Source organism: Suncus etruscus, chromosome 2 (genome assembly GCF_024139225.1).
Source record: "Suncus etruscus isolate mSunEtr1 chromosome 2, mSunEtr1.pri.cur, whole genome shotgun sequence".
NCBI classification, from domain to species: Eukaryota; Metazoa; Chordata; class Mammalia; order Eulipotyphla; family Soricidae; genus Suncus; species Suncus etruscus.
This window is the reverse complement of record NC_064849.1, coordinates 100,900,133-100,924,705: the sequence shown is the minus strand read 5'-3', so window position 1 is coordinate 100,924,705 and position 24,573 is coordinate 100,900,133. Positions and strand designations below refer to the sequence as shown.

At 42.4% G+C, this 24,573-nt stretch overlaps 1 protein-coding gene across 1 annotated transcript; it reads left to right on the top strand.

Annotated features, from left to right (window-relative positions):
- Positions 1–1,514: 1,514 nt before the first annotated feature.
- On the top strand, positions 1,515–22,991 carry GDNF (glial cell derived neurotrophic factor). The gene is made up of 2 exons (XM_049767707.1): positions 1,515–1,683; positions 22,426–22,991. Exons 1-2 carry the CDS (start codon positions 1,536–1,538, stop codon positions 22,917–22,919), a joined length of 642 nt encoding a protein of 213 aa, XP_049623664.1. The 5' UTR covers positions 1,515–1,535; the 3' UTR covers positions 22,920–22,991.
- Positions 22,992–24,573: the final 1,582 nt, after the last annotated feature.

Sequence of the window (24,573 nt, the reverse complement as noted above, 5' to 3'; positions counted from 1 at the left end):
TGGCACCCCGGCGCCCGGGGCGGGTGCGGGGAGTGCGGGGAGGCCGGGCGGCCGTCGAGGTGGCCGCGAGCGCTCCTCCGTGCACCGTGGCTAGTGCGACAGGCGCCCATCCAGAATCTAGGCCGATTCCCTCGCTGCTGAGGCGGCCTGCGGAGCTCGGGGCGACCCTCGCGTCGGGTTGTGGGGACTGCCTGGTCCCTACAAAGTCCCCGATCCCGACAGCTGCGGTTTGTAGTGAATCAAAGGATGGGCGATGCTTTCGTCTCCGAAGCAGTGGGAGGTGGCAGCTGAATGAAATAAATGCTTCCCGGGGTGACCTGCAGGGGAATCTCAGAAGGGAATTGGGGGTGGGGAGCAGAAAGGAAAAAGTTGGAGAAAGGGAACAAAATGCTAGTGGAAAGAGACTGTAGTGCTTGCGTTTACCTGAAAAACTGTCTCACGCTGGCCCCGAAGTTCCGAAGGATCCTTTTGATTCGGAAGGAAAGAAGTGGTGGTGTAAATCTTACCTGGAAATTCCTCCTGGGAGCTGGAAGTTGAGTTAGAGAAAGGACTGGGTAACACTACACCCCAGGTGCCCAAGTCCCCTCCTCATTTCCAAACTGGCGGGAACCCAGAGGCGACGGTGCCTTTTTCTTTCCCACCCCCTAACTGAGCAGAGCTACAACTCATTCCCCGCCCCACCCACCACCCTTGGTGCCTTCGCAACTTTTAAATATCTTAATATTTTGAATATCTAGGCCATCGGAGTCAGAGTGCTCCCTGCAAGGCTGGCAGAGAGCAGAAATGCAACGCTTTGGGGCTAGACTATCACAAAGCTGCAAACACAAAATCAAGGGAAGAAATGGGTCAACCGCGAAGGATGACCATTTTCAAAGCAAATGCCATCTCCACTACTTCACAGTGGTGAAGAGGGCATCTATGGCCAACCGACTTGACATTCTTCTCCATCCTGTCCTCAGTTATTTCCTAACCTTACTAACTTTACGGGGTGGAACTACTATTTTCAAGCTGAACTGAAAACTCAGAAAGTAACCGCGCAGATATTCCCATTCAAGGCCAGAAGTCTCTTAAGGTCTTGTTACTTTGTTCCAGTGACCAAATATCTAGATGGGATGCTTAAGGCCGAGAGAGGTGAGGGAGTCCAGCCAGTGCCTAGTTAGTTAGTTCTGCAACTCGGGGCCGCGAGGAGGAGCGGAGAGATTTGATTCCCAAAACGCAAGGAGTAGGGGAGAAATTGCAAGACATTGGAGGAGGAGACGAACCAGACGCCCCCGGGATCTTTGCGTTGAGATCCGTTAGAGCACCCCAGGAATCCGAAGGCACCTAGAGAACCCTTGTGTCCACCACAGGGGGGAGCCGCCTCAGCCAGAGGTGCCCGTGGGAGGAGAAAGCTGGGGTTGTAGGCAGAAAGACAAGTCGGGGTGCGCAGGGGCGTGCGGCGTGTCAAAGAGCCGAGGGACCAGCTCCCGCCTCCCTAACGCGCCTCCCCGTCTGTCGCCGCCCGCCCAGGTGCCGCCGCCGGACGGGACTCTAAGATGAAGTTATGGGATGTCGTGGCTGTCTGCCTGGTGCTGCTCCACACCGCGTCCGCCTTCCCGCTGCCCGCCGGTAAGAAGCCTCCTGAGGCGCCCGCCGAAGACCGCTCCCTCCGCCGCCGCGCGCCCTTCGCGCTGAGCCGTGACTGTAAGAACCGGACCCTCCCCGAGGGGGGACGCTGCCGAGCCCCCACACCCCGCACGCACCAGAGACCCTCCGCGCCGGGGCTGATGCCCGAGTGCGGCCCCGGGGCCCCAGACTTTGTCGATGGCACGTGCTGGTCACTTAGCACCGAGGTAGCCAGGAGCCGCTCATTGGCCCTCAGTTCGACATTGCTCCCCCCAAAAAAGAAAATCCCTCTCGTCTCTCCTTTTTTCCTCTCTTCTCCTCTCCTCTCCTCTCCCTTCTCTCTTTCCATTCCCCTTTCTCCCTCCCCTTGCACCTGATTTACCTTTCTCCCCTGCTCCTATTTGGGTCTGGTGTGTCTGGCTGCACTGAATTCTGGAAACGTAGCATCTTCTTCCTAAACTGTCCTCGCAAAGAAACAAAACTTTGTCAACCAAGCTTGAGTCAGAGGAGACCCCAAGGGCTTTCTTTTTCAGTCTTAGCAACTGGGTCTATCACATTTGTTCAGGACAGTTGCAATTCTAGAAAGACTTCGGGGTAACTGAAGTTAGCTGCTGCGTGGGTGTGAGGGCAGAGGCACTTCTGAGCAGTGCACATGATCATGCTAGCTGCTAAGCAAAGAAAGGGAATCTGAGGCTGGAGCGATAGTGCAGCAACTAAGGAACTTGCCTTGCATGGGGCTGACCCTGGTTGAACACTCAGTACCACATGTTTCCCAATACCCACCATGAGTGACCCCTAAGTGAAAGCCCTGAGCACAGCCAGATTTTGGGGGGTTCTTTTGCCAGAAAACAATAATAATGATGATGATGATGATGATAAATCTTATTTTTGTAAAAAAAAATGTTTTAGATAGCAATCTTATTAGGATATGTCTATTGATAGAATTTACTCCCTGGTCTACAGACCAGTGCATAAAGGGAGGTATGTAGCATTACATAAAAGAGGTTATTAGGTAAGTATAAAAGATCAATAGAAATACTGACACAACCAATACAGCAACTATTAAGCTATAGCCAGGATCCCCTCCCACCCTCACCTCCCACTTCATCCACCTCATGGCCCTGCTAGTTATTTTTCACTTGAAATATACTGTGGCCTGGGGCTGGAGAGATAGCACAGTGGTAAGTCATTTGCCTTGCCTTGCACTCAGACAGATGGAGGGTTTGAATCTCAGCATCCCATATGGTCCCCTGAGCCCACCAAGAGCGATTTCTGAGTGCAGAGCCAAGAGTAACTCCTGATTGCTACCAGGTGTGACCCAAAAACAAAACAACAGAAAAAGAAAACATATATATGTATATATACATATATATGTAAAGAAATAGACTGTGGCCAAATATATAGTGGAAACAGCACCCCACAAATCAGCCTTGTCTGACTTGTCCCCACACTCCATAGCCTTGATCTGAAAACAAACAACCCAGGAAAGGGGTTGGGCTTAGTTGTACATAATTATAGCAAAGGCATTTTCCTCCAAACATTCAGAGAGAGTGATAGGGCTAGAAAGAGGACATAGCTGGCCCCCTGAATGTAGAGGAACAAGAGTTTCTGTCAAATATTTTTATAAACCTAATTTTAAAGTCTTTGGTTTCAATCATGAATTTCCACTCATATTCTCTGTAAATATTTCTAGATAGAACTTTTATTTTAGTTTGGTGCCTTTGTAAGTAGTATGATTTTTCACTGATTCAAACAAGCTATGAACAATGATAGAACAATGATAGAAAGGAACAATGATAGAGGTCTCTGACTTTTAACCAGAAGAAAGGAAAAATACCTGGGCTTGATGACAAAGTAGATGAATTCCTGGAGATTTCATTGTCATCTCATCCTGCCTCCCTAGGCTAATTTAAATGCTAGTACCTAGTTCTGGCTCTACTTTCTAAGAACTCGACTTGGACAAGTTACAAGCTCAATGAACAGTTGCAATTGTAAGGTAAAGAGAGGCCTTCCTGCTTTAGAACACATATGGGCCATGAGATTTGCCCCCTGGCCATGCTCTGCCCTAAATTCTTTGGAGAGTTCTTTGAAAAGAAGAACTAGAAGAGACTGAGACTCCTGTTCACTGGAATTATTGTCTGGAGAACTTGAAAGAATCCTGGTGCTGGATGGCATTATGAAGAGATTATGATTTGACAAGAGATTCTGATTCAGTTGATTTGGAGCACAGTGGGCATCTGCATGTTTATTTCCCAGATAGTCTAACTGTACTGTCAGGGCTCAATCACTATGACTCAATAAAGCCCTAAGAAAATACTGTGCACAATGCAAACAAAGTAGCATTAATCCTTGAAGAGGTCATTATATGAGGAAAAGTGTAAGTGCCCTTTTCTAAAGCTGACACTTTGGACCAACTTCCACTATACTGTTTACATGGGATATTAGACCAACTTCTCACTATACTGTTTACATGTGAACCAGCAAAACACATCTAATTCCATTTTTCTCTCTGAGGAGACCCAATAGACCTTGAGACCCAATAGAACTTGAGAGAGAAATGTTCCCCAAAAGAAACTGAGCTGCCTCCTGAGCCAAATTGACTTCCTTCCAGGTATGTTCATTTCAGTAGCAAGCTGTCAGTACAGGGAAGGCAGAAGAATGACAGTGTGCAGACTTCCAACACTCAACCAGTGTCAACATGCCCCTGTCACAGGGCTGACATTTATATTCTGCTCTGTGAATCTTGTAGAAAAATATCAAGGCACTCATTTTATTTGAAGACAGAAACTACCATAAATTCCAGACTTCTTTCCCAGGGAATGTTCATAACCTAGTGACCAAGCTCTCTCACACTATCTTAGCAGTCTTTCCAAACTATTTAGCAGAGATCAGAACTAACCCGATTTGCACACACACCCTAGAGATTTTGTGTTTTCTGCTGGTCCATATGTGAATGAAAGAGCAACAACTCTATTGTTAGCATTCTCCCAGGATGTACTAACCAAAGACCATTCATAACTTGCTCGCTTCATGCTGTATGGTAACTCTTGAGATGGTGGACCATGGCTATCTCCTGCAGCAAGGTCAAACCTAACTAAACTCAAAGACTTTTTTTCCTGTAGGGGCCTCCATGACTATTCCCTGTGATTATCTTTGCATTTCAATTCTGCTATTTGTCAATATAATCAACAAAAGGCAATGAATAGGACTGAGAACACTAGAAGATTAAATTTACAGGAGCCATAGCATTTTAGAACTGCAAGGCTAGTCTTTAGGCCTAAAACGGTAAAGCTACTTGTCCAAAGTGCTAGAGTTCCAGAATAGTAGAGGGGCAGGTCCTTTGACTCTAAAACCACAGTTCTCACAACCCACTGGAATAAAGAGCCTCAATTTTACTTTCTGGGGAAACAGGAAGGTCTTCAACTAGACTAAAACAGTGTTGCACAAGTATGCCTAAATACATTTGAGGTTAATTAATCATATCATATTTTAACCTCAGCTATGCATGACAACTCACTGTGATTCACAGGTAGAAGCATCAACTGAATGTAGCTTGAAAAATCAATTATCTATAGTCAGGGACTTAGTTCAGATGATTATGAAGCTGCATGCTTCATTTCAGCATGCAGAAGGCCCAAGTTTGGTTTCTGGCACTACACAGCTCCCTGTGTAATGCTGGGAGTTAACCTTGAGCAACATGCTGTGAGTTGTTCCTGAGCACTACTGGCTAGGGGCCCCTTCTCCAAAAAATTCTGACCTAAAAGCACATGTTCACTCAACAAATAGTTCATATGAGTGAGTAGTTGCCAGGCACCATTCTAGTGCTAGAAAATCTAGTGCTAGAAAATGTGATTGACACATTGGACACAGTATTACAGGTGACCCAAATTGTATGTAATATAATGGGATTATATTTCATAGTATGTGCCAGATCACAAATATTTCTATAGAAACTCTTCAAAGCATCATTACTGGGTTTACAGGCTAACCCACAAAAATCCATGGGAGCCATATCATAATGGCTCATAATTCCCAGGAATGGATTATAAGTCCCAGTATAAGGTCAGAGTGCCTCCACAGGGTGCCAGGTCCCAGAATCTGCAGAAGGAGGGCACAGAGCATGAAATTAGAGCTTGCCACTAGCAGAGCTCAAGTTGCTACAGCCAGATAAGACCTTGGTTTGGATCCTATCCTTGGTGCTTAAGCAGCTGTTACTTAACATCTTGTAAACCTCATCAGTTTCCTTTGCTGTACACTAGAGAATATCCTCAATAATACAAGTAATAATATGCAAAGGTAAAGCCACTTCACACTCATCCAGTGATTATCTTTTCTCCTTTTGTTTTGGCCTCTGTCAAAATCTTGCACTAATTGGTGATATGTCCAGCAGTCCAGCATATACAGAGTGAGAAATAGCCCTCACTGAGACTATCTATTTCAATCCCACAGAGAGAAGGTGGCTCAGCTTCGCTTGTGCTCCTCACCCCTCCCTGTACACCTGGCACTTCTCAGAATTTGCAGTCCTTTCCTTCCCCCTTCCTTCCTTCTTTCATACTTTCCTTCCTTCCTTCTTTCATACTTTCCTTCCTTCCTTCTTTCCTTCCTTCCTCCTTTCTTTCCTTCCTTCCTTCCTTCTTTCCTTCCTTCCTTCCTTCTTTCCTTCCTTCCTTCCTTCCTTTCTTCTTTACTCCTTCTTTTCTTCTTTAGTCACATTCAGTGATGCTCAGGGCTTACTGGTTTTACAATCAGGGACCACTCCTGGTAGGCTTAGGGGACCATGTGTGGTAAAGGGGATCAAACCTGAGCCAACCATGTGAAAAGCAAGTGCCCTACCCCACTGTACTATTACTCTGCCCTCTCCTTTTCCATTTTCAGAGCCCCCATCATTTCTGATGGAATTTCCTGCCTACTAGTCTCTCATGATCTGGTAGGAAAAACTCCAGATAAGGGGGAGGGGGAGAATTGGAGCCTACTATATTGAAGCAGCATGTCTCTCTGTTTTAGATGATGCCAGATGTGATAAACATCTGGATGTTGACAAAAACTAAAGTTACCAAACCAGGGTGATGGGGGGAGACAAAGAGGCAGATTAGAAGTGATTCAAGGATAGAGGTGGAGATTCTTGGACAATTTAGTGGTGGTGAAGGTACAGTAACTTCATACATCAAAGAAATTATGCATTAACACTCAGAACCATGTTACCTAAACTATAATAAAAGGAAGAAGATAAGAAAATTTAGAAATAAATCAAGCCACATGAACATTTGATTTTAGATGTTTCCTAAATTGCAAATAGTTAGGTTTTTAGATGTTTCTGAAACCCAGATAATTAAACTTTTATTGAACTTTACTATATTTTCAACCCCTTATTTTATGACTAAGGAAGCTTATCTAATCAACACACTGGTTAAATGTTACATTTATAATATAATGTTATAAGATAGTGAATTCAGAGTAAGTAAGGGCTATCATCTACACTTCATATTTCTTTAATAATTCCTGGCTACAAATGAGCTATATTGTAATAAAATAGCTACTGAAGCTGGAAAGTCTTGGACTCTTGAAACTGGGGTCTTAGAGTCAAGAAACTAACTCTATTTTCCTTCTTTTGGAAAAGCACTGATTCTCACTTGAGATTTGAGACTAACATTATCTTTGTTCCCAGACTGGAAGCCTATTTAAAATTGCTGTTTAGAGAACCCAATTTCATAATTAATTTGAATTGGCCAACCTTTGGAGTTCAGGGTGGAATAGCCCAAGACTTATGTTCAAAGGAATCTACTTTCACTGTTATAAAAATCTGCACTATTGAGTCACTCACTTTGAAATGACTCAAAGGGCTGAGTGCATGGAGTGGAAAATCTAGGTTCAATCCCAGGATCACGTAGTCTCCCATCCTCCAGTAAAAGCAGGTGTGACCTCTGAACAATGTACTGGGAGTAGCCCCTTGTATTGCCAATTGTAGCCCCAACACAAGAAAATTAAAAGGTAAAATAAGAGATATCTGGAACTTTCCTGATAACTGTTTATTTAATACTTTATGGTCCATAGCCACTTTATCCAATTATACAACTTATTTTACATCACTGATCTCAATCAAGATGCAAATATTAGACATCTTTCATAAACTAGGCACTATGTGGCTTCAAAATGGCAAAGCTATGAACTTACAGTGATAACAGTCTAGCTGTAACCCATGACTATGCAGGTGGGTAGGAGAATGGAATGTTAGTTAGATAAAGGACTAGGTCTAGGAAGGGGCTTACATTAGCTGTGGTCATGGTAAGAATTGCTATCAGTGAGGTCACTGAGATTTGGAGATCAGAAGAGGAAAATATTCAGGGAAAAAAGAGGATTTGAACTGGAATTTGAAAGATGGATATTAGTAAGGAAAGTAGAAGGGAGAGGGACACATTATAGACTAGGGAGAAACATGGGAAAATTTTTGGCCATGACATAGGTAGGGAAGAGGCAGGTGGTGGACATAAGGAGGAGGCCCTGTCAGTCATTGGGAACAGATGACAGGAAGTGATATGAAAGCAAGGATATCTCAGCAGGTGATACCCAGATTATGAAATGCTATAGACTCCCAGAAAATGAAATGTTTGCTCTCTTTTGGATGGCACTGGGACCTCACAAGCAGGCAGGTGGCTATGAGATGAATGTTGATTAAAGTATTTTTGCCACAGGCTACTTAAATACCCTGGTAGCTCATGAATGGGGTCTGTCACATAGGCATAATATTTATTTTGATGAATTATGCCCCTTTGGGGAGCACATCCAACAGTGCTCAGGATTTGTTCCTGACTCTGCACTCAGGAATTACTCCTGATAGTGCTCAAAAGACCATATAGGATGTCAAAGATCAAACCCAGTCTGGTTGCATAAAAGGCAAATGTCCTACCTGCTATACTAGTGCTCTGATCCCTATGCCCTTATTTTTCAAAAGTGTCTAAGCATAGGTACCATTGAATCAACCTATTACTTCTCAAGTAAGTGAATAGCTATAAATAAAAACTACTAAACTTAAGTCATAGTGTCTCTTAGCTATCCATGTAATTAAATGACTTTTAATAAAGTTTTATATCTTGTCCTAAAACTAAGTAGGTTTGAACTCTACCAGACAAGAAGAAATGAGACTGAAAGAATTATTCAAGTCCACAAATCTAGTAAGTGATGAAGCCAGAATTCCAACCTCAGATGTCTAGTCCTAAAGTCAAAATTGTTTGACTTAAGACAGACTGCACTCCCATATTAGAAGATTAAGAAAATGCAAACATCGGCTTGCTAAAAATACACCCACTAACTCTGAAACACAGATTTCCAGGAAAACCAAAGGAGAAGGCTCATAGAAAGAAGCAGAGAGTGTTTAATTTCCTTTAGGCCTTTTCTTTGATTTACATTTGGACTGCAGTGGGCCTACATTCATCAAATTAATTACTACTTCAAATCCCAGATATAGATATTTTAAGGAGCTAAAAATGGGTTTCTTGGGCCAGAGTAATAGTACAATGGATAGAGCATTTGCCTTATATATGGTCAACCATGTTTGGTCCCTGGAACCCCATGGTCCCCCAAACCTCTCCCAGAGTAATTCCTGATCACAGAGCCAGGAATAAACTCTGAGTATCCCCTAATCCTCCCTACCCGCAAAAAACAAAACATCAATTTAGTTATATATTTCTCTTAATGTTGATGCTTTGATAACTAAAAAGGGCTTCCTAACTTTTGAAACAGAAAAAAATCTTCTAGAATGTTTGATTACTACTTCTGGAAGGCTCTTTTTCTTAGATTACTCCTTTCCTACCCAGGAAAGGGGACAGTCATGTGGGAAACTACGAGTGACTGCCCAAGTGCCTGAGAGTTCACTATGACAGAAATAGGAGTAAGTTTGCACAGCAGTTTTGGAGTGTTGTTAGGAAGCAGCTAGTCAGTACAATAGAGAGATTACCTTTAGGTGACTCTAATAAGATTATTGAAATAGAAAAGTGTGGTTTCAAAAACCTTCCAGTTATTTTTATCTTGAATATAAATAATTGATTATTGCCTGTTTCCAAAGTGATGTTTAAAATTTTTTACATAACTTGAGTTGTACCAGGTATCACTTTCAGCCTGTTCAGGAACTCTATATGTGTTTCAAATACATTTCTTGGCAAAATATCCGAGTTGCAATTTATATAAATAGATTAGCCCAAATAAATAAAAATTTTATCAGAAGAGATTTAACTTCAGTTTCATTTTTAAGCAGTTTATTTATTTATTTATTTATTTATTTATTTGGTTTTGGGGCCACACCTGGCAATACTAATGGTTTATGTTACTCCTGATTCTGTGCTCAGAAATATATCCTGGCAAGATCCTGGAATGCCAAGAATCGAACTGGGTCTGTCACAGGTTGACCACATGCAAGACAAATGCCCCACTACTGTGCTATCTCTCTGGCCCCTTAATTTCATTTTTCAATTCAGAAAGGGTTAACTTTCTCGATAGCCACACACTTCTAGATCTTAGTTGGATGAATGGAAAGATGAAGGAATGATTAGATAAAACTTCGTGTCTTGCCATAAATGTCTGATCAAAATGAAACTTGGAAGCACCTACTCAATATTTCATGATATCAGTTATATGAAACTTCCCCTCAATAAGTATTTATAATACAACGAATACCCACATACCCTTCACCAAATTGATCTCTTGTATCATACCCCTGCCCAAACTATTTGATAAATAGTGGCAAGCCTAACATTCAGTAGTTCAGTATGTATCTTGTAAGAATAAGCACATTATTCTGCAGAAACACAACTCAGTGATCGGTCGCAGGAAGTTTAGCATTAAGCTAACTCTCTTAGTTTCTATTTCAATGTTCAAATATTTGGCAATCACAATCTTTCTAGTTCTTAATCTGGATCCTTAATCAAGGATCACACATTGCACTGCATACCCTCTCTTTATATTCTCTACTATAGAACACACCCAAAACTATATTTCTCCTTGATACAGTACTGCATTTTGGCCCAGCCAAAGCTCTTTTGCAGACTGCATTCAGTTTGGATTTGTGGTTGTTTCCACTCAGCTAGAATCAGGTAAACATCCTTGGAACATTAAGTTCCTGATAATGTGTCCTCGGGTCAGGAGCCACCCATATCCATTTGTTCCAGGGAACAGGCGTGCCTGGCAGTCTCATATGGCACCTACGGGTGTTTATCCCCTTGAAGGAGCAAATGAGACATCCGCATCTTCCCAACAAGCAGAAGGGCAACTGAGAATGGGCACTGAGGAAAGAGGACCCAGTAGCAGGCATGTTCCTCCGAAGCCAAACAAGAAGCTGAGAGTCAGAAAATTCTCTTTAAAATCACCCCCTCTACGGCTGGAGTGATACACAGCGGTAGGGCATTGCCTTGCATGTGGCTGACCCAGGATGACCCTGGGTTTGATCCCCAGTGTCCCATATGATTCCCTGGGCCAGAAGTGATTTCTGAGCACATAGCCAGGAGTAACCACTGAGTGTCACCGGGTGTGATCCAAAAACAAACAAAAAATAAATAAAATCACCCCCTCAAAACATGTTCATGTGACCCTCAGAGGGGTATGTGTCCTGTTTGAAGACATGGAACTATAGCAAAAGGTCAGGAAAGGATAGTCACTATAACAATAGAACCAGTTGCTATTTTCCATGGTTAATTCTGAGCTTTTCCAAGAACACAGAAGAGGCAACAGACCTTCCAGGTTATACTTGCTTTTTCTGCCCATAAATTGTGGGCTATCATGCTAAGAAAGACTTCAAGGTTTCTCTTCTGTGGACTACTATAGTTTTGTAAGAGACCCTTCTCTGCATCCTCCCATGTTCTCCAGAGCCATCACTAAATTGATCTCCTCGCTCTTGCCCCTGTACTTCTGAACAAATATGACAAGAATCTGCACTTATTTATGCACCATTTTGTTAGTAACTTTCAGACTACTGAAAACCTTTCTTCCTTATATATAAGTGGACTGTAGCCTAATGTTGTTGTTTTATTTAATTTAGGGGAGAAACCATAGCCACTGTCCTTAGAAATTGCTCCCTGCTCTGTCCCCAGGAGTTTCACCCAATAATCTCTGGGACAAGTCACAATATGTCAACTCCTGTGTTCTCACTTTGGTCCCATTATCCCCATTTAAAGAGAAAAGTGGATTCAGAAATCTATCCCAAGTAAGTCTGAATCCAGAGTCATCTGAGTCCAACTGTCTTGTGATCACAGGTTCACTTTCTGCCACCCCAAGATGTTCCTTCCTAAGTCTCCCAGTCCCAAGGAGAAAAGGCAGGAGAGGGGTTTTAAAAAGGTGATACTTTCGATGATGCTTATCTCTGGTTACCTGAAGAGTCTGAGTTTTCAGAAAATCTGTTCATCTGTCCATCACCAATCCATCCTATTAGGGATAGTCTCTCCTTCCTCTGTCCACAGGAAGCATAAAAATTCAAATAATAGAGAAGACTTTTCTTTCACCTGCTTTCATTCCCATTACCCTTCCACTTACTCTTCCCTCTTCTTGTCCCCCTCAGCCCCCCAGTAGTCAGAGCATCTCTTAGTCATGCTCCTGGAATAACCCTGGGAAGGGATAGAGATTAGAAAGTGGATTCTGAGTCCTCTGGGGTTGCAGGCAGTGCTTTGGGAGAAAGTCAGAGAAACAATTCCTTTGCTCTCAGCTTTGGGGTCCACTCTGGAAAACCCCTTCTCCCTAATTGTGGCTTTTTGTGCACTGGATTTTATTGGGTAATTTTCTCGCCTTTCACTGTGAAGATTTGTATAAGGGCAGCACAGAAGGTGGTGTGTGATCCTGTCTGTGCCTGGTTGTTTATTGCTGAGTGTGGAGTGCTTTTAGCTCACTCCAGGTGGTCATGGGTTAGCTAACAAATGGATATCCTACTGGGTGTTTGTTTGACTTAAAAGCAAGAGAATGGACCTTTTACCCAGGGGTGTCAGGCTTTATTGCTGTCAAATTATTAACATAACTGTAATGAAGGTCTAGACCACAGAGGTGGAAATCTAGACCACATAGTGCAGGGCAATCAGAAAGGGAGAAACAGCAGGGAGAAATCTCCTCCCTCTCCCTAAAGAAGGGTTTTGTCTGTTAGTAATATTGGAATAATTGTCACGTTCCACTGAATATGACCTATTTTCATGGCGAAGTTTTAGGATCAAAATTAAAGATTAAGTGTAACAAATATGGGCCACATTGGCCAGAGTAGCCAGAAATGGATAATGAAATTGTGTTGGGGGCCAGAGAAACAGCAGAGGGGGTAAGGCTCTTGTATGCAGCCAACCCAGGTTCAGTCCCCAGGACCATATATTGTCCTCTGAGCCCTGCTAGAAATGACCCAGAACACAGAACCAAGAGTAAGGTCTGGATATGAGCACAGCTGGATATGGGCCAGTAACCAAACAAACAAAATTGTGTTTCATTAAGCAGTTTTTTTTTTTAAGTAGACCCTCATCTCCTTTTTTTTCTGTGTTTTGAAGAAGTTTGTAAGTTAGTCTTTTTCTTCTGTATTAAGAGGATCCAGAAATGCTTTCTGTAAAACAACAAAACACTAGTGTTTTCACAATGCAAATACTTTTTAAATAAACCCAAGTCATGCCTTACTGTCAACAAACCACAGGTCATGGAGAGACTGTTCTGGTAGCTCTGGCAATGGTCACAGTGACTTAGCAACTTACCTTAGCTGTTGATTATTCTTAGGAAAATAGAGGTTATACACCCCTTTTTAACTAAACCTGTGACCAGGATGGTCTTACTAACTCAAAGCAATACTCCATCCTGAACAAGAAAACCAGCATAGTCAATCCCTCATGACAAACACATCAGCATGCCAAAGGACTTACCCAGAGGCTTCTTGCAGTGGCTGTTCATTTAAATAAGTGACCAAATCCACACCTGGATATATCAGAAGATGGCAAAACTGTAACAGGTTGTTCAGAGAACTAGTATGCTCTCATGAGAGCTGGCAGTGCACATTACCAAGGTTCCTGAGGCCTAATTAAGAACATGGTCGGCAGTGTCCGAGGCAAGCAGTAACCCCACAGATCCCACTAGTAGCAGCTACCAGTGTGGGAGGTACCTTAAGAGTCAAGCTGAGCAGGGCCTAACCATGCTTGAAAGACAGGAAGGGAAAGTAGAGATTTGAAGCAAAAGGCAAGTTTTGTGTTTGCCTTCTGGGTGGTAGAGACTGAGACTCCAGTATGCCCTCCCAGAGATGTCTGGTTCAGCACTTCCTTTATGGGCAGAGATGAGGAAGGAGGTGTAGGAATGGGGTCCAGGCCTTCTGAGGCCAAGTTCAGGGCCCCTTCTAACCACCTTTCCAATTCCCCTAATTAAAGCAGAGGAAGCAGACTTGAGAGATGCATGCTTGGTGGTGGTTCATTCAGCCTAAAAGAAATGTTGAGTTAAGAGGTAGAACTGTAAGACTGAAGAGGTTTAGAACTGTAAGACTCCAAAATATTTCCTATGGGGAACAGAATGCTACTGGAGTACATAAGCACAGGAGGCAGGCTTCTCCCTAACAAAAGGCACAGAAAGTTAGTGCCTCATGGCCCTTACCCCTAAGTTGTAAAGTCACATTGTTAAGTCACCCCATGCACCATATTTCTAACCAGGTAGACAGGTCTGATACAGGTACCCGGAAGGATTAATAACCCAAGCCAATCAGGAGAGAGTCATGGAGTCAGGCCACTTCTCACCTTGTGGTATCTCTATCTGAGTGCACCACAGAAAACTGAGCTTTCTTTATTAAACCAACGCCAATTCACCAGGAGAGGGAAGGTCAAGTGATCCAGATGGGCTTTTACATATCAAAGGGAGAGGTTTAAAGGAAAGAGGAAGATGGGAGAATGGCTTTGTTTTGGGTTAATAGCTGGGTGTCATCTTATACTTGCCCACCAAGAGAGAATGGCTGCATGTTTAGGGTTTAGAGCTGTGGGGGGCTCCAGAGGGAGGGTCTGCTTGACTAGAGAAGGTTTAACTGACTCACCCAAGGTCGTGAGACTGGTCAGAAACTGACCCTGCCTTGGAATTCCAGGCAGTGTCCTCGCCAGTTCTGCTGCAAGAGCCACATCACTGGCGCCAGAGTGGGTTCACGGTGCTTCCGGGGATGAGGTCTCTGGCGGAATCTGCCGCCACCCTTGGCGGCTGGTTTTCCGGTCTGACCTGGGAAATGGCCAGCTCAGCCTCCGAGAGAGGAGCCTGAGAGAAAGGCCCAGAAGGACCTGGGAGAAGGGCCGCTGCCATGGCGTTTTCCCTGCGGGAAGACAATTTTCTGAAATCTCTAGTTGCTGGCAGCTTAATTTTAGAATCCGAGCTCTGTGCCTCAGATCGTGCTGGCCTTTCTGACAGTAGCACTTGCCTCTAGACTTAAAAAAAAAAATGTTGTATTGGTGTTTGGGTTCACACACGCTCACACAGCTGGTGGTTGGTGCTCAAGAACTAACTACTCCTGGTGGTGCTCATTGAGGGTTCATGCGATGCTGGGATCAAACTTGAGCCTCCTGCATAAAATGATGTTGTTCAGTCATTGAGCTATCAACCCAGCTTTTGTTAGTAGAATTTGGGGGGATTTTTCTTGGGGGTGGGGAGGTTTGAATCACATATGGAGTGCTCAGGGCTTACTTCTCACTCTGTGCTTAGGTCCTATTGGAGCTCATGAGGGGCCACATGGGGTATCAGGGATTGAATACAAGTTAGCAAAGTGCAAGACAAGTACCGTGAATGCTATTCTATTTCAGGTCCTAGAATCTTTACTTTGAAACAAAGAAAGGTGGAGCTGGAGAGAAAATAAAATGGTTAAGGCTGGCTGTCTTACATCCGTCATTCAAAACACCATCCCACCCCCAAGCACCTCTCCCAGGAATGATCCAAACTTCTACTCCCAGTAAGCCTCACAACAAAATCCACCAATTCCAAATTGACTCACTATGTGGTTTGGGACAAATGTTTTAGCTTTTCTGAGTCTCAATTTCTCCATTAGTAAAGTGGAAATAACTTGTGATCTGCTTTAAACTTGCAGAGTTATTTAACATGTTTAAAGAGGGATGTCAGGCTTAATGTGTGAACTTGGGAATCCATCCCACCTTTGTCTGGCTGTGTTCTTAAGTATATCAAGGAAACTGGTATTTAAAATGCGGAACGGCAGCACTGATTTTCAGATTCTTTTCTCCAAACAAAACACTGGAGATTTTCAAAGTTGTAGCTCTCCAGTGTAACACCAGAAATTAGCTCTTTCAGAGTGGATGATAGCACTAAGGTTTTGCACTAGTTCTAGATCTAGCTATGCTTATTTGCTGAGACCAAGAGAGCCTTGGGGACTTTCCCTCCCTCTATCCTCAGGACCTAGTCTCAATGTGCAGAAGGGGTCATCTCCACTGTCAGTGACCTTCTGTGCCCCTCATCTTGCTCAGGGGTGAAGACAGGATGAGGGTTGGCCTAAACCTGAAACTGGGCTGGGCTGAGGAAGAAAACAACCCAGGACAAGTATAAAATGACTCCTTTGATTAAAATAGAGTTAGGCTAGCCTGTGACTTTTCAAAGACAAATCTACCACTTGGTAAAACTGTCTGTTGCACTCTGCTTCACCAAGATAAAGTTTGAATTATGCACCTTTTCAGTCTGTGCTCTGAGGCCGTAGGATTGCTCCTATGAAAGCCTCCATTAAGTCCACAGATAGTCACTGCCCGATCCTTTGTTCTGCAAGGAACATTATTCTCTTTCCTCCCCTAACCCAGGAAGACCACATCTCTGCATTGAAGAATTGGGTCCCATGCCTCCATCTAAGAACACTATATACAAAGGGCACATCAAAGTAAAAACATTTAAAATAAAATAATGCCAAAATATTTGGTCACACACTGGACAATGACTTACAGGACTTTCAGCACTTTGATTTTTCAAAAACTTAAGCTTTAAGACCAACCTGTTTTCCAAGTTATAGCTACTTCAAGTACATTTGAAAAATGAATGAGCATTAGAGCAAATTTTTAAATGCTGCTACTCTTGCAGCAAACATTTTACTTTGAAAGTTAAGACTAATGAGGGTCATTTGCTTGGCTGATACCACCCCCCAATTCTCCTCCTGTCCATTAGAAGATGAAGAGAAAGTGATATGTTATTAAGTCCTAGTTTAAGGAAGTAACCAAACCCCAGCCCTCTCTGTGCCCTCAGCTTGGTAAATTCCTGGAAGACTGAAGAAGATGTGGTTCCTCTTCCTCATTTCCTCCAAACTTTACTGTCCTGGGCAGGGTACCAGATCCCTTTAGAATTTTTAAGAAAGGACTCAATGAGGCCTGTGGCTTCTTATGCCCTCTCCCCACATGCCTAGGGGTGCAAAATTGGGCATTTCTATGAATGAATCTGAAAGCCTGGCCTAGGAGGTTAGTTGAAAGTGAAAGGGTTATTTGCTCTGTGGTTTGGAATATATCATATTGCCCTTTTCTGGTTTCCAAAATCATATTTGTGTGAAACATTTAGCATAAATATTGTTTGTTAGTATTTTTTTAAGGAAAAAGAATTGGGGGCAGAGGAGGATTCTTTCAACTTAATAATAAGTGCCTATAGCCCAAACTTGAGACGTACATAAATGTTTGCAAGGTGTTAAGATTTTCCCATCTAAAAAGTGTTCATTAACTATATTCTTCTGTTTAACACATCGAACATTTATTGACTGTTTCTGGGGCACCAGGAAGTCATGTCACTTAGAATTAATGAGCTCTTCCCCACATCATCCCAAACATAAGTTTTTGTTGTGCCTTGCTCTTAAAAGCCTCCGTGCACTGAATAAAGAAGTGACTAAATTTCCTCAGAATAAAATTTTAGTGTGTCCCACATATTATTTAGGATTGCTATATTTTATATTAAAATTTATATATTATTTATCTGGAATTCACATTTAACAAGGTGTTCTCCATTTACCTAACAAATCACCAGACAAAGCCATGTTCTAAGAACATCTTAAATTGGCTGAGACATAGCTGTGTTATAGGTAGAGCTTTAGTCTCACATATAAGGGTCTGGGTTAATGCCTGTGCTGAAATTAAAAAAAAAAAATCTTTAAAATGAGGAAAGAAGATATCAGGGAACTCTGCAAGTATCAAACAAAAATAAGACCATGATATATGATGGTTCAAGTCTGTATTATGACTCTAGCATTGAAAATGAGGTCATGTAATGTGTATAAATTAACAAGTCTTTAAACTCGTTAATCAGTTGAAATTTTTTAACTTGAATGTTCTCCGTTTGTTTAGGTTAAAAATGCAGTAACGTCTCATGCTCCTTTCTGATTAATCTTCAGTCAATTCTCAATCGATTTTTACTTTCTCTGTTCCCAGGTTCTTAAGTTAATGATCTATTCAGGAATTCTTGAATAGAACCCTCGACCCCATCCTGTGAGTCCTTTGTAAAACAAAGAGTCTTTTTTTGAGAATTTCAAGACTTTTTTATATTTTGATGAATCACCATAAATATGTCTGATTGAAAAGTTCAGATTTCTAAACCAACAAAGCTTGTGAAAATTGGGCACACTTAATTTCCTCTTTTCATAGGTTAGGTAAAGATTTTAAAAGGCATACTAATGTTGCAGCTCAGTTTTGTTTTTTGTTTTTTCAAAATAAGCCCATTTCTTTAAATAAAAGTGATTTAAAGGGGTTGTTTTTCTAGTTCTGGTTTTGTTTTATTTTTTTAATAGATACTGCAATTTATAAAGTTATTGACAAGGACTTTCAGGCAAGCCATGTTCCAGCTCCAGTCCCACCACCTGTATACCCATTTCTTTACAGTAACCCCAGATTCTCTGCCACTTTTCAGCATGTCTCCTTGGTAAACACTTTTTTTTAGGATTAATTATTGTCATTTGAATCCCATGCCTATGAAGGCTTTGCAAGCTGTCTTTTACTCTGAGGATAATGGAAGTCACCCAGGAAGGTTTGAAGTCGAGGAGGGACATGGGGTTTGTTACTAGTTTTGAGTATCAATCTGGCTACTGATGCCAGACAGATTGAAGAAAAGCAAGGCTGAAATTTGATGCATCAAGTGCTGTTGGGAGTTGGGTAGGTAGGACCAAGTTAAAAGCTGTCTCTGTGTTGAAGAAACCTAAAAGTCAAATTTAGGTATCGATGAGCAAGGTATTCCCGATCCTACATGTACCCCACTCTTTTTATTATTGTATTCTAGCATAAACAAGTGGTCATCATCTTAAATGAACTTTGTTTTGTATGATAGGAGGATGATACCTGATTTAACTGTCAGTTTTTCACAAAATAACCCAATGTGGGTTAGGCACAGTGTAATCCTTCTATGCTTTAACATGATTTTGGCAGAAAATCTTCTGTCTTACTAGCTTTGTTTTTGTGTACATAGTCCAAATGTATGCATTTGGACGCACACATTTTTTAATATATTTTTTATTTAATTAACATGATCATAGTTGGGTTACAGTCACAAACAGAACACCCCCCCCCTTCACCAGTGTAACATTCCCCCCGTCCCATCCCCTGCCTGTATTTGAGACAGGCATTCTACTACAGTTATTTGTTTTTAAGTTCAGTAAATTGTTTTTTTTTTCTTAAAAGATAAGAGTAAACAAATATAGTAAAGGTGTGATAGTGGCAATCACCGTTGTTTGCATAGGTCCAGAAAATATGGGGAAAACAGAAAAAAATCCTTGGCCTGATTACAAAAAGACCTCACCCCAGAAGTTTATTGGCATAAGACTGACTCTGGGTTCCAGGCATACAAGTCTGTCCAACCCGAGTCATTCTCCGTGGTCCCGGTGAAACTTTTTCACACTTTAGCTATTGTTGGTATCAGGTTCTTATATTTAAAGATTCTGGATTCTGTGCATTTCTTTCATTGATGTCAGGCTGATGTGGAGCATCCTCTAGTTTCAGCGATCTGCCCTGCAAGCAGGCTGTTGCTGAGTCATCTGGGTGTTGAGAGCACTCTTTGGAGTGGGTGTTGAGAGCACTCTGTGGAGTAAGTCAATGCCAAAGCAGTGGTAGGTCTTCCCTGGTAGAGGCTTGGATCCTGATAATGTTATAGACAATTGTGGTTGTTTCCATAGATGGTATCCATTGTTCAGATAGGACACACACATTTGTGGTACATTGTCCAAAGCCACATGTAAACCTGAATCACACTAAAATTACCTAAAGACGAGTTAGGACTGGCTCTAATGCAGAGCAGTTTGAAGTGCTTTCCTACTTAAGAAATATTTTAGGTTGCTCAGAGAGAACCTTTTCTCTTACTTGATGATCACAGTCAATGTTTCACAGTTGAAGCATAGCTCTAACCCTCCAGAAATTCTATTATGATAAAGCCTTGTTATACATCTCAAACTGTCTGATTACTTAATTGTACATTCCTTGTCTTTGTCCTGCTTGCAACCAAAAGTTGTAGGGGTCTAGTGATGGTCAGAGGCAGATTCTGGACCCCCACCCTCCGGAAGTCAGGTGCCACCCTTCTACTACCTGCACTTCTAATTGCTACAACATCTAATTGCTATCTTTCCATAATACTTTTTTTAAAGTTGTGCTGTTTCAAGGAATTAGGAAATCAATTGCTTGGTGAGAAGTATACTTGCTTTTAGACTCTTAGTGTTTTTATTTTATTTTATTAAATCACCATGATTTACTGTTATTGAAGTTATTTAGACATACAGTGTTCCAGTGCCAACTTCCCTTCACTAGTGTTCCCAGTTTCCCTCTCACTCCACTTAACAATATGCCACCTTGATGGACACATTTTTTTAAAGTTTGGTTGTTGTAGTTTGAATCTCATGTTTTCATTTTGTGGACTCTTCATTCATTGTTGTGAACTCTGTGATTTGGATATGAGTTATACAACTCCTCTCAGCCATTTATGCACCTGAGGCCCTTGACCTCTGTCCTCTTGTTGTTTTCTGCCTACCTCTTCTTCCCTGCACATTTCCTTTCCTTCTTTTCCTTCTTTTCTCCATCTATATTCTGGAATCAAGGGTAATCTAGATATTCCCCCTTTTAATACATTGTATTCCTTTGTCCAGTTATAATAAGTGAGATCATCCTGTTTGTCCCTCTGGCTTCACTTAACAAATCTTCCAGTTCCATCTAAGTTGCTGCCATTTAACTAATTTCATAATTTCTTATAGGTTCCTAGTATTTCTTAACATTTTTAAGGAAATTTTAAAATTCAGTTGAGTTTGTGAACTCATTTACTCCATCAAAATGGTTCATGTCCCATTTAGTTTTGCATAGGTGTGGAGTAGGGTTGATTTTAGAGTAGGGCAATAATTATTTCTAATGAGTGTAGCAATATGAAGGCATCCTTGTTCATTTTTTCTTTTCTCTTTAAAATATTTAAGTTTATAATTGAGGTAACAAGGTTTATAACAGTGTCCAAGTTTATGCTTTTGGCTATACCATGTTGCTATAGTACACCACTCTTAGGATCCAGAGTTGAAGGATGAGACCACACAATTGGGGTGTGAACAAAACCTTAATCCATCTACCAACAGCCCCAAAACTGACCAGTCAGGATCACCTCTAAAAGGAGACAAACCCTACTCAAGAACATGAATAGGATTATTTAGGGGAGGGAGATAGGAAGGCTCTAACTTTTTGATGATCCTTAAAATGATCCTTAAAATGTTGTCTAAGGTACCTTCCTACTGCTCCCTGTGTCCTTCTCCAATAGGCTATCTGGTATGATCAGGTAGCTTGAGGCAGTGTAAATGGAAATAGGCTTAGGAAAACCTAGCATGTGGCTTACACCATGTGGTCATTACAAAATGGCATCCCTCATTGTTCATGACCTAAGAGAAGCTTAACATGTGATCTTTACAAAATGGCATCTCTCCTTGTTCAGAATTCAGGCCCCCACAACCACCACCACCACCACAACCAAATTAGTCTTTTCTCCACCTCCTGAAACAGAGTTTTTCAAATATATTCTGTGAATCACCCAGCTTAGAATTGCTCCAGAGCTTATTAGAAATGCAGATCCCTTAGCTCCTCCCCAGAACCAGTGTCTCAGGCTCCGTATAGGGAGGCCCATGGATCTGCCTTCAGTGAACATTCCAGAATATTCTCTTTTACACTTAGTATACAGAACCACCACTCTACATTAGGTTTTATAATGCTCTCAAGGATCATCTTGCTGATCACAGCTTTTTACATAAATTTGTTTAAAGAGGTGACATGGGGACTTGGTAGATAATAAAGAGATTAAAGTGCTTGTCTTATCACAGTTACCCTGATTCAATTTCCAGTACTGCATATAGTTCCCTGACCACCAGGAGAGATCCCTGGCTTAGAGACAGAAAAAGGCCCTGAGTATCATGGGCTATAGTCCAAGCCCCTCTCCCTCCCTCAAAAGATGAAGTGTTGATGTGATTCTCATGAGACCTACACATCATGGGGCTGGAGAGAGTACAGATGAGAAGGGCACTTGCCTTGTAAGTTGGCTGACTGTGGCCCCCACACTTGAAAGGGTGATTCCTGAGTTCAGAGCTAGGAGTAAGCCTTGAGCACTGCTGGATGCGGCCCACAAAGCAAAAACTGTTTCTGTTGGACTTGGTTTTCCATAAAGAAGCAGAGTACCCACCTTGTGACTGTCCTCTTCCACTGGGATCATTTTCCCTAGTCAAAGAAGTTTCTGAAAGAAGCCTCAGCCTTTGCCCTGGGGTCACTGAAGGGGTCTCTAATTGACTGTGCTCACTCTGTCCCCTGTCCCTGTGGGTCCAAGCTGGGCTGTCTTGGACTTTGGCATGAAATTATCATGGTTGCCAACTCATGTGACCCTTTCTGTTTTCTTGTTGCACAGCCACAATGCCAGAGGATTATCCTGATCAGATTGATGATGTCATGGATTTTATTCAAGCCACCATTAAGAGACTGAAAAGGTCACCAGATAAACAAATGGCCGTGCTTCCCAGGAGAGAGCTTCCCAAGAGAGAGCGGAATCGGCAGTCTGCTGGCCCAGAGAATGCCCGAGGGAAAGGGCGTCGAGGCTGGAAGGGCAGAAACCGAAATTGTGTCTTAACTGCCATACATTTAAATGTCACCGACTTGGATTTGGGCTACGAAACCAAGGAGGAACTGATATTCAGGTACTGCAGTGGCTCCTGCGACGCAGAGGAGACAACGTACGACAAAATATTAAAAAACTTATCCAAAAGTAAAAGGCTGGCGAGTGACAAAGTCGGTCGGGCGTGCTGCAGACCCATTGCCTTTGATGATGACTTGTCATTCTTAGATGATAACCTGGCTTATTATACTCTAAGACAGCATTCCGCTAAAAAGTGTGGATGTATCTGACTCCAGCTCCAGAGACCGCTGTGTATTGCATTCCGGCTACAGTGCAAAGAAGGGGACCAAGGTTCCCAGGAAATGTTTGCCCCGAATGGAAGATGAGGACCAAGGAGGCAGAAGAAGAGGAGTAGAAAGAGGAGGAAGAGGAAGAGGAGGAGAAGGAAGGCAGCCATTATGGGAGCCTGGTAGAGGGGATCCAGCTACAGAAAACTGGACAGGAGAGAGAAGAGCCTCGAGTATTCCCGGGAAAGCGGCTGATGTCACCTGCAGCTGGGGGCTGGGGTCGGTCCCTGTGTGAGTGTTGCCATGGTTTCAGCTGATGCGGTTCACTGGCCCATCCTGGGCGCAGTTGCGGATGAACTTCAAACCAAACCAGTGTCTCTCTTGTGGTTTGTTCTCACGTGTCTGAAAACACCAGGGAATCCAGTCGTCCCGGTGGCATTCCTTGTCATTACATTTTTTACTGCTGAAAGCAACAAAGGTTTCTTTTTCTTTTCTTTTTATTTTTTTTTAATGTCACTCAGTGGAGACACACCCCGGAAAGGAGGGGGAAAAATTACCAAACCAAGAGCAAAGCAAAGACACAAGAGATAGTAACCTTTGAATAGGAAAGTTAAGGCCTAAGGTTTATCACTGCCAGCATTTTGGCGCTTGATTTAAAACATGGTGTGTGGGGTGAGGAGAATGGCTAGGCATCGAAAAGGCTGTCCTCGTGACTTAAAACAAACCTGAAGGTATTGCCTTGCAGGCCTGGAAACAGAAAACCAGGTGTGGTTTTCAGCAACAATCTTGCAGGAGAGCAAGGAGAGGCCCCAGTTGCACCCGGATGGAGTGAGCCCCGACCTTGAGTTTAGAGAGACAGATGGTCCATACACCCCAGCTCCGTCTATGCGTGGTCACCAGTGACCAGAGAAGCTACTCGATGCAATGCATCTGTTTCAGATACAGAAATATAGAGAAGATATTTATTGAGATTTAAGTTATTGTTATTTATTACCATTCACTAATGAGTTTCTCTCTTCCCCCCTTATTTATTGAAGTTTCTTTTCAAAGGTGCCAAAGTATATGTGCTCACAAAATGCAAAGAAAGGTGACAAAGGAAATTTTAATTGGGAACAAGGGTCCTTTTCAAAATATTAAATTTTTTTACAAGGCAAAAATCACTTACTTTACCTTTTTTTTTTCCAGAGAAACCCTGCTTAAATTCCCAAGTTTCAGCATCTTTCCTATTTTAAGGTTGTTATTGTATTTTCCCCATAAAAGAAATGAGCCTGAAGGAGGAAGGTTTCTGGCAAGCCCCCTTCTTGAGAGCTACGTGGAGACCATCAGTATTTGGCTATATTTCTTCATTGCTTCATCACTAACTCCTCACTTTCTGTTGTACTTGAGACCACACTCCGCTCCAAATAGCTATTATATGCATAACTATATATATATATATATATATCAAAAGGGTAAATTTCTATTAGTAAAAGACCTAGATGCAACTGTTGACTTAAAAGTAAAGATGCTATTAGGTAGCAGGCTCTGCCCTGACTTTTAAGGGTCCTTTCTCTATCCGCCCCACCCCCTTTGTGAGAAGCCTGTTCATGGCTTTCACTGCCAGGAGTGGAACTTACCTGGTTGCCCACAAATCCCCTTATCTGCTGCTTTGGGGCAA

What these genes read in the sequence shown, in the direction of transcription:
- GDNF (XM_049767707.1), top strand. Translation starts at nt 1,536, where the DNA reads ATGAAGTTATGGGATGTCGTGGCTGTCTGCCTGGTGCTGCTCCACACC. An exon ending in CTTCGCGCTGAGCCGTGACT is followed by an intron (nt 1,684 to 22,425) that starts GTAAGAACCGGA and finishes CTTGTTGCACAG; the next exon opens with CCACAATGCCAGAGGATTAT.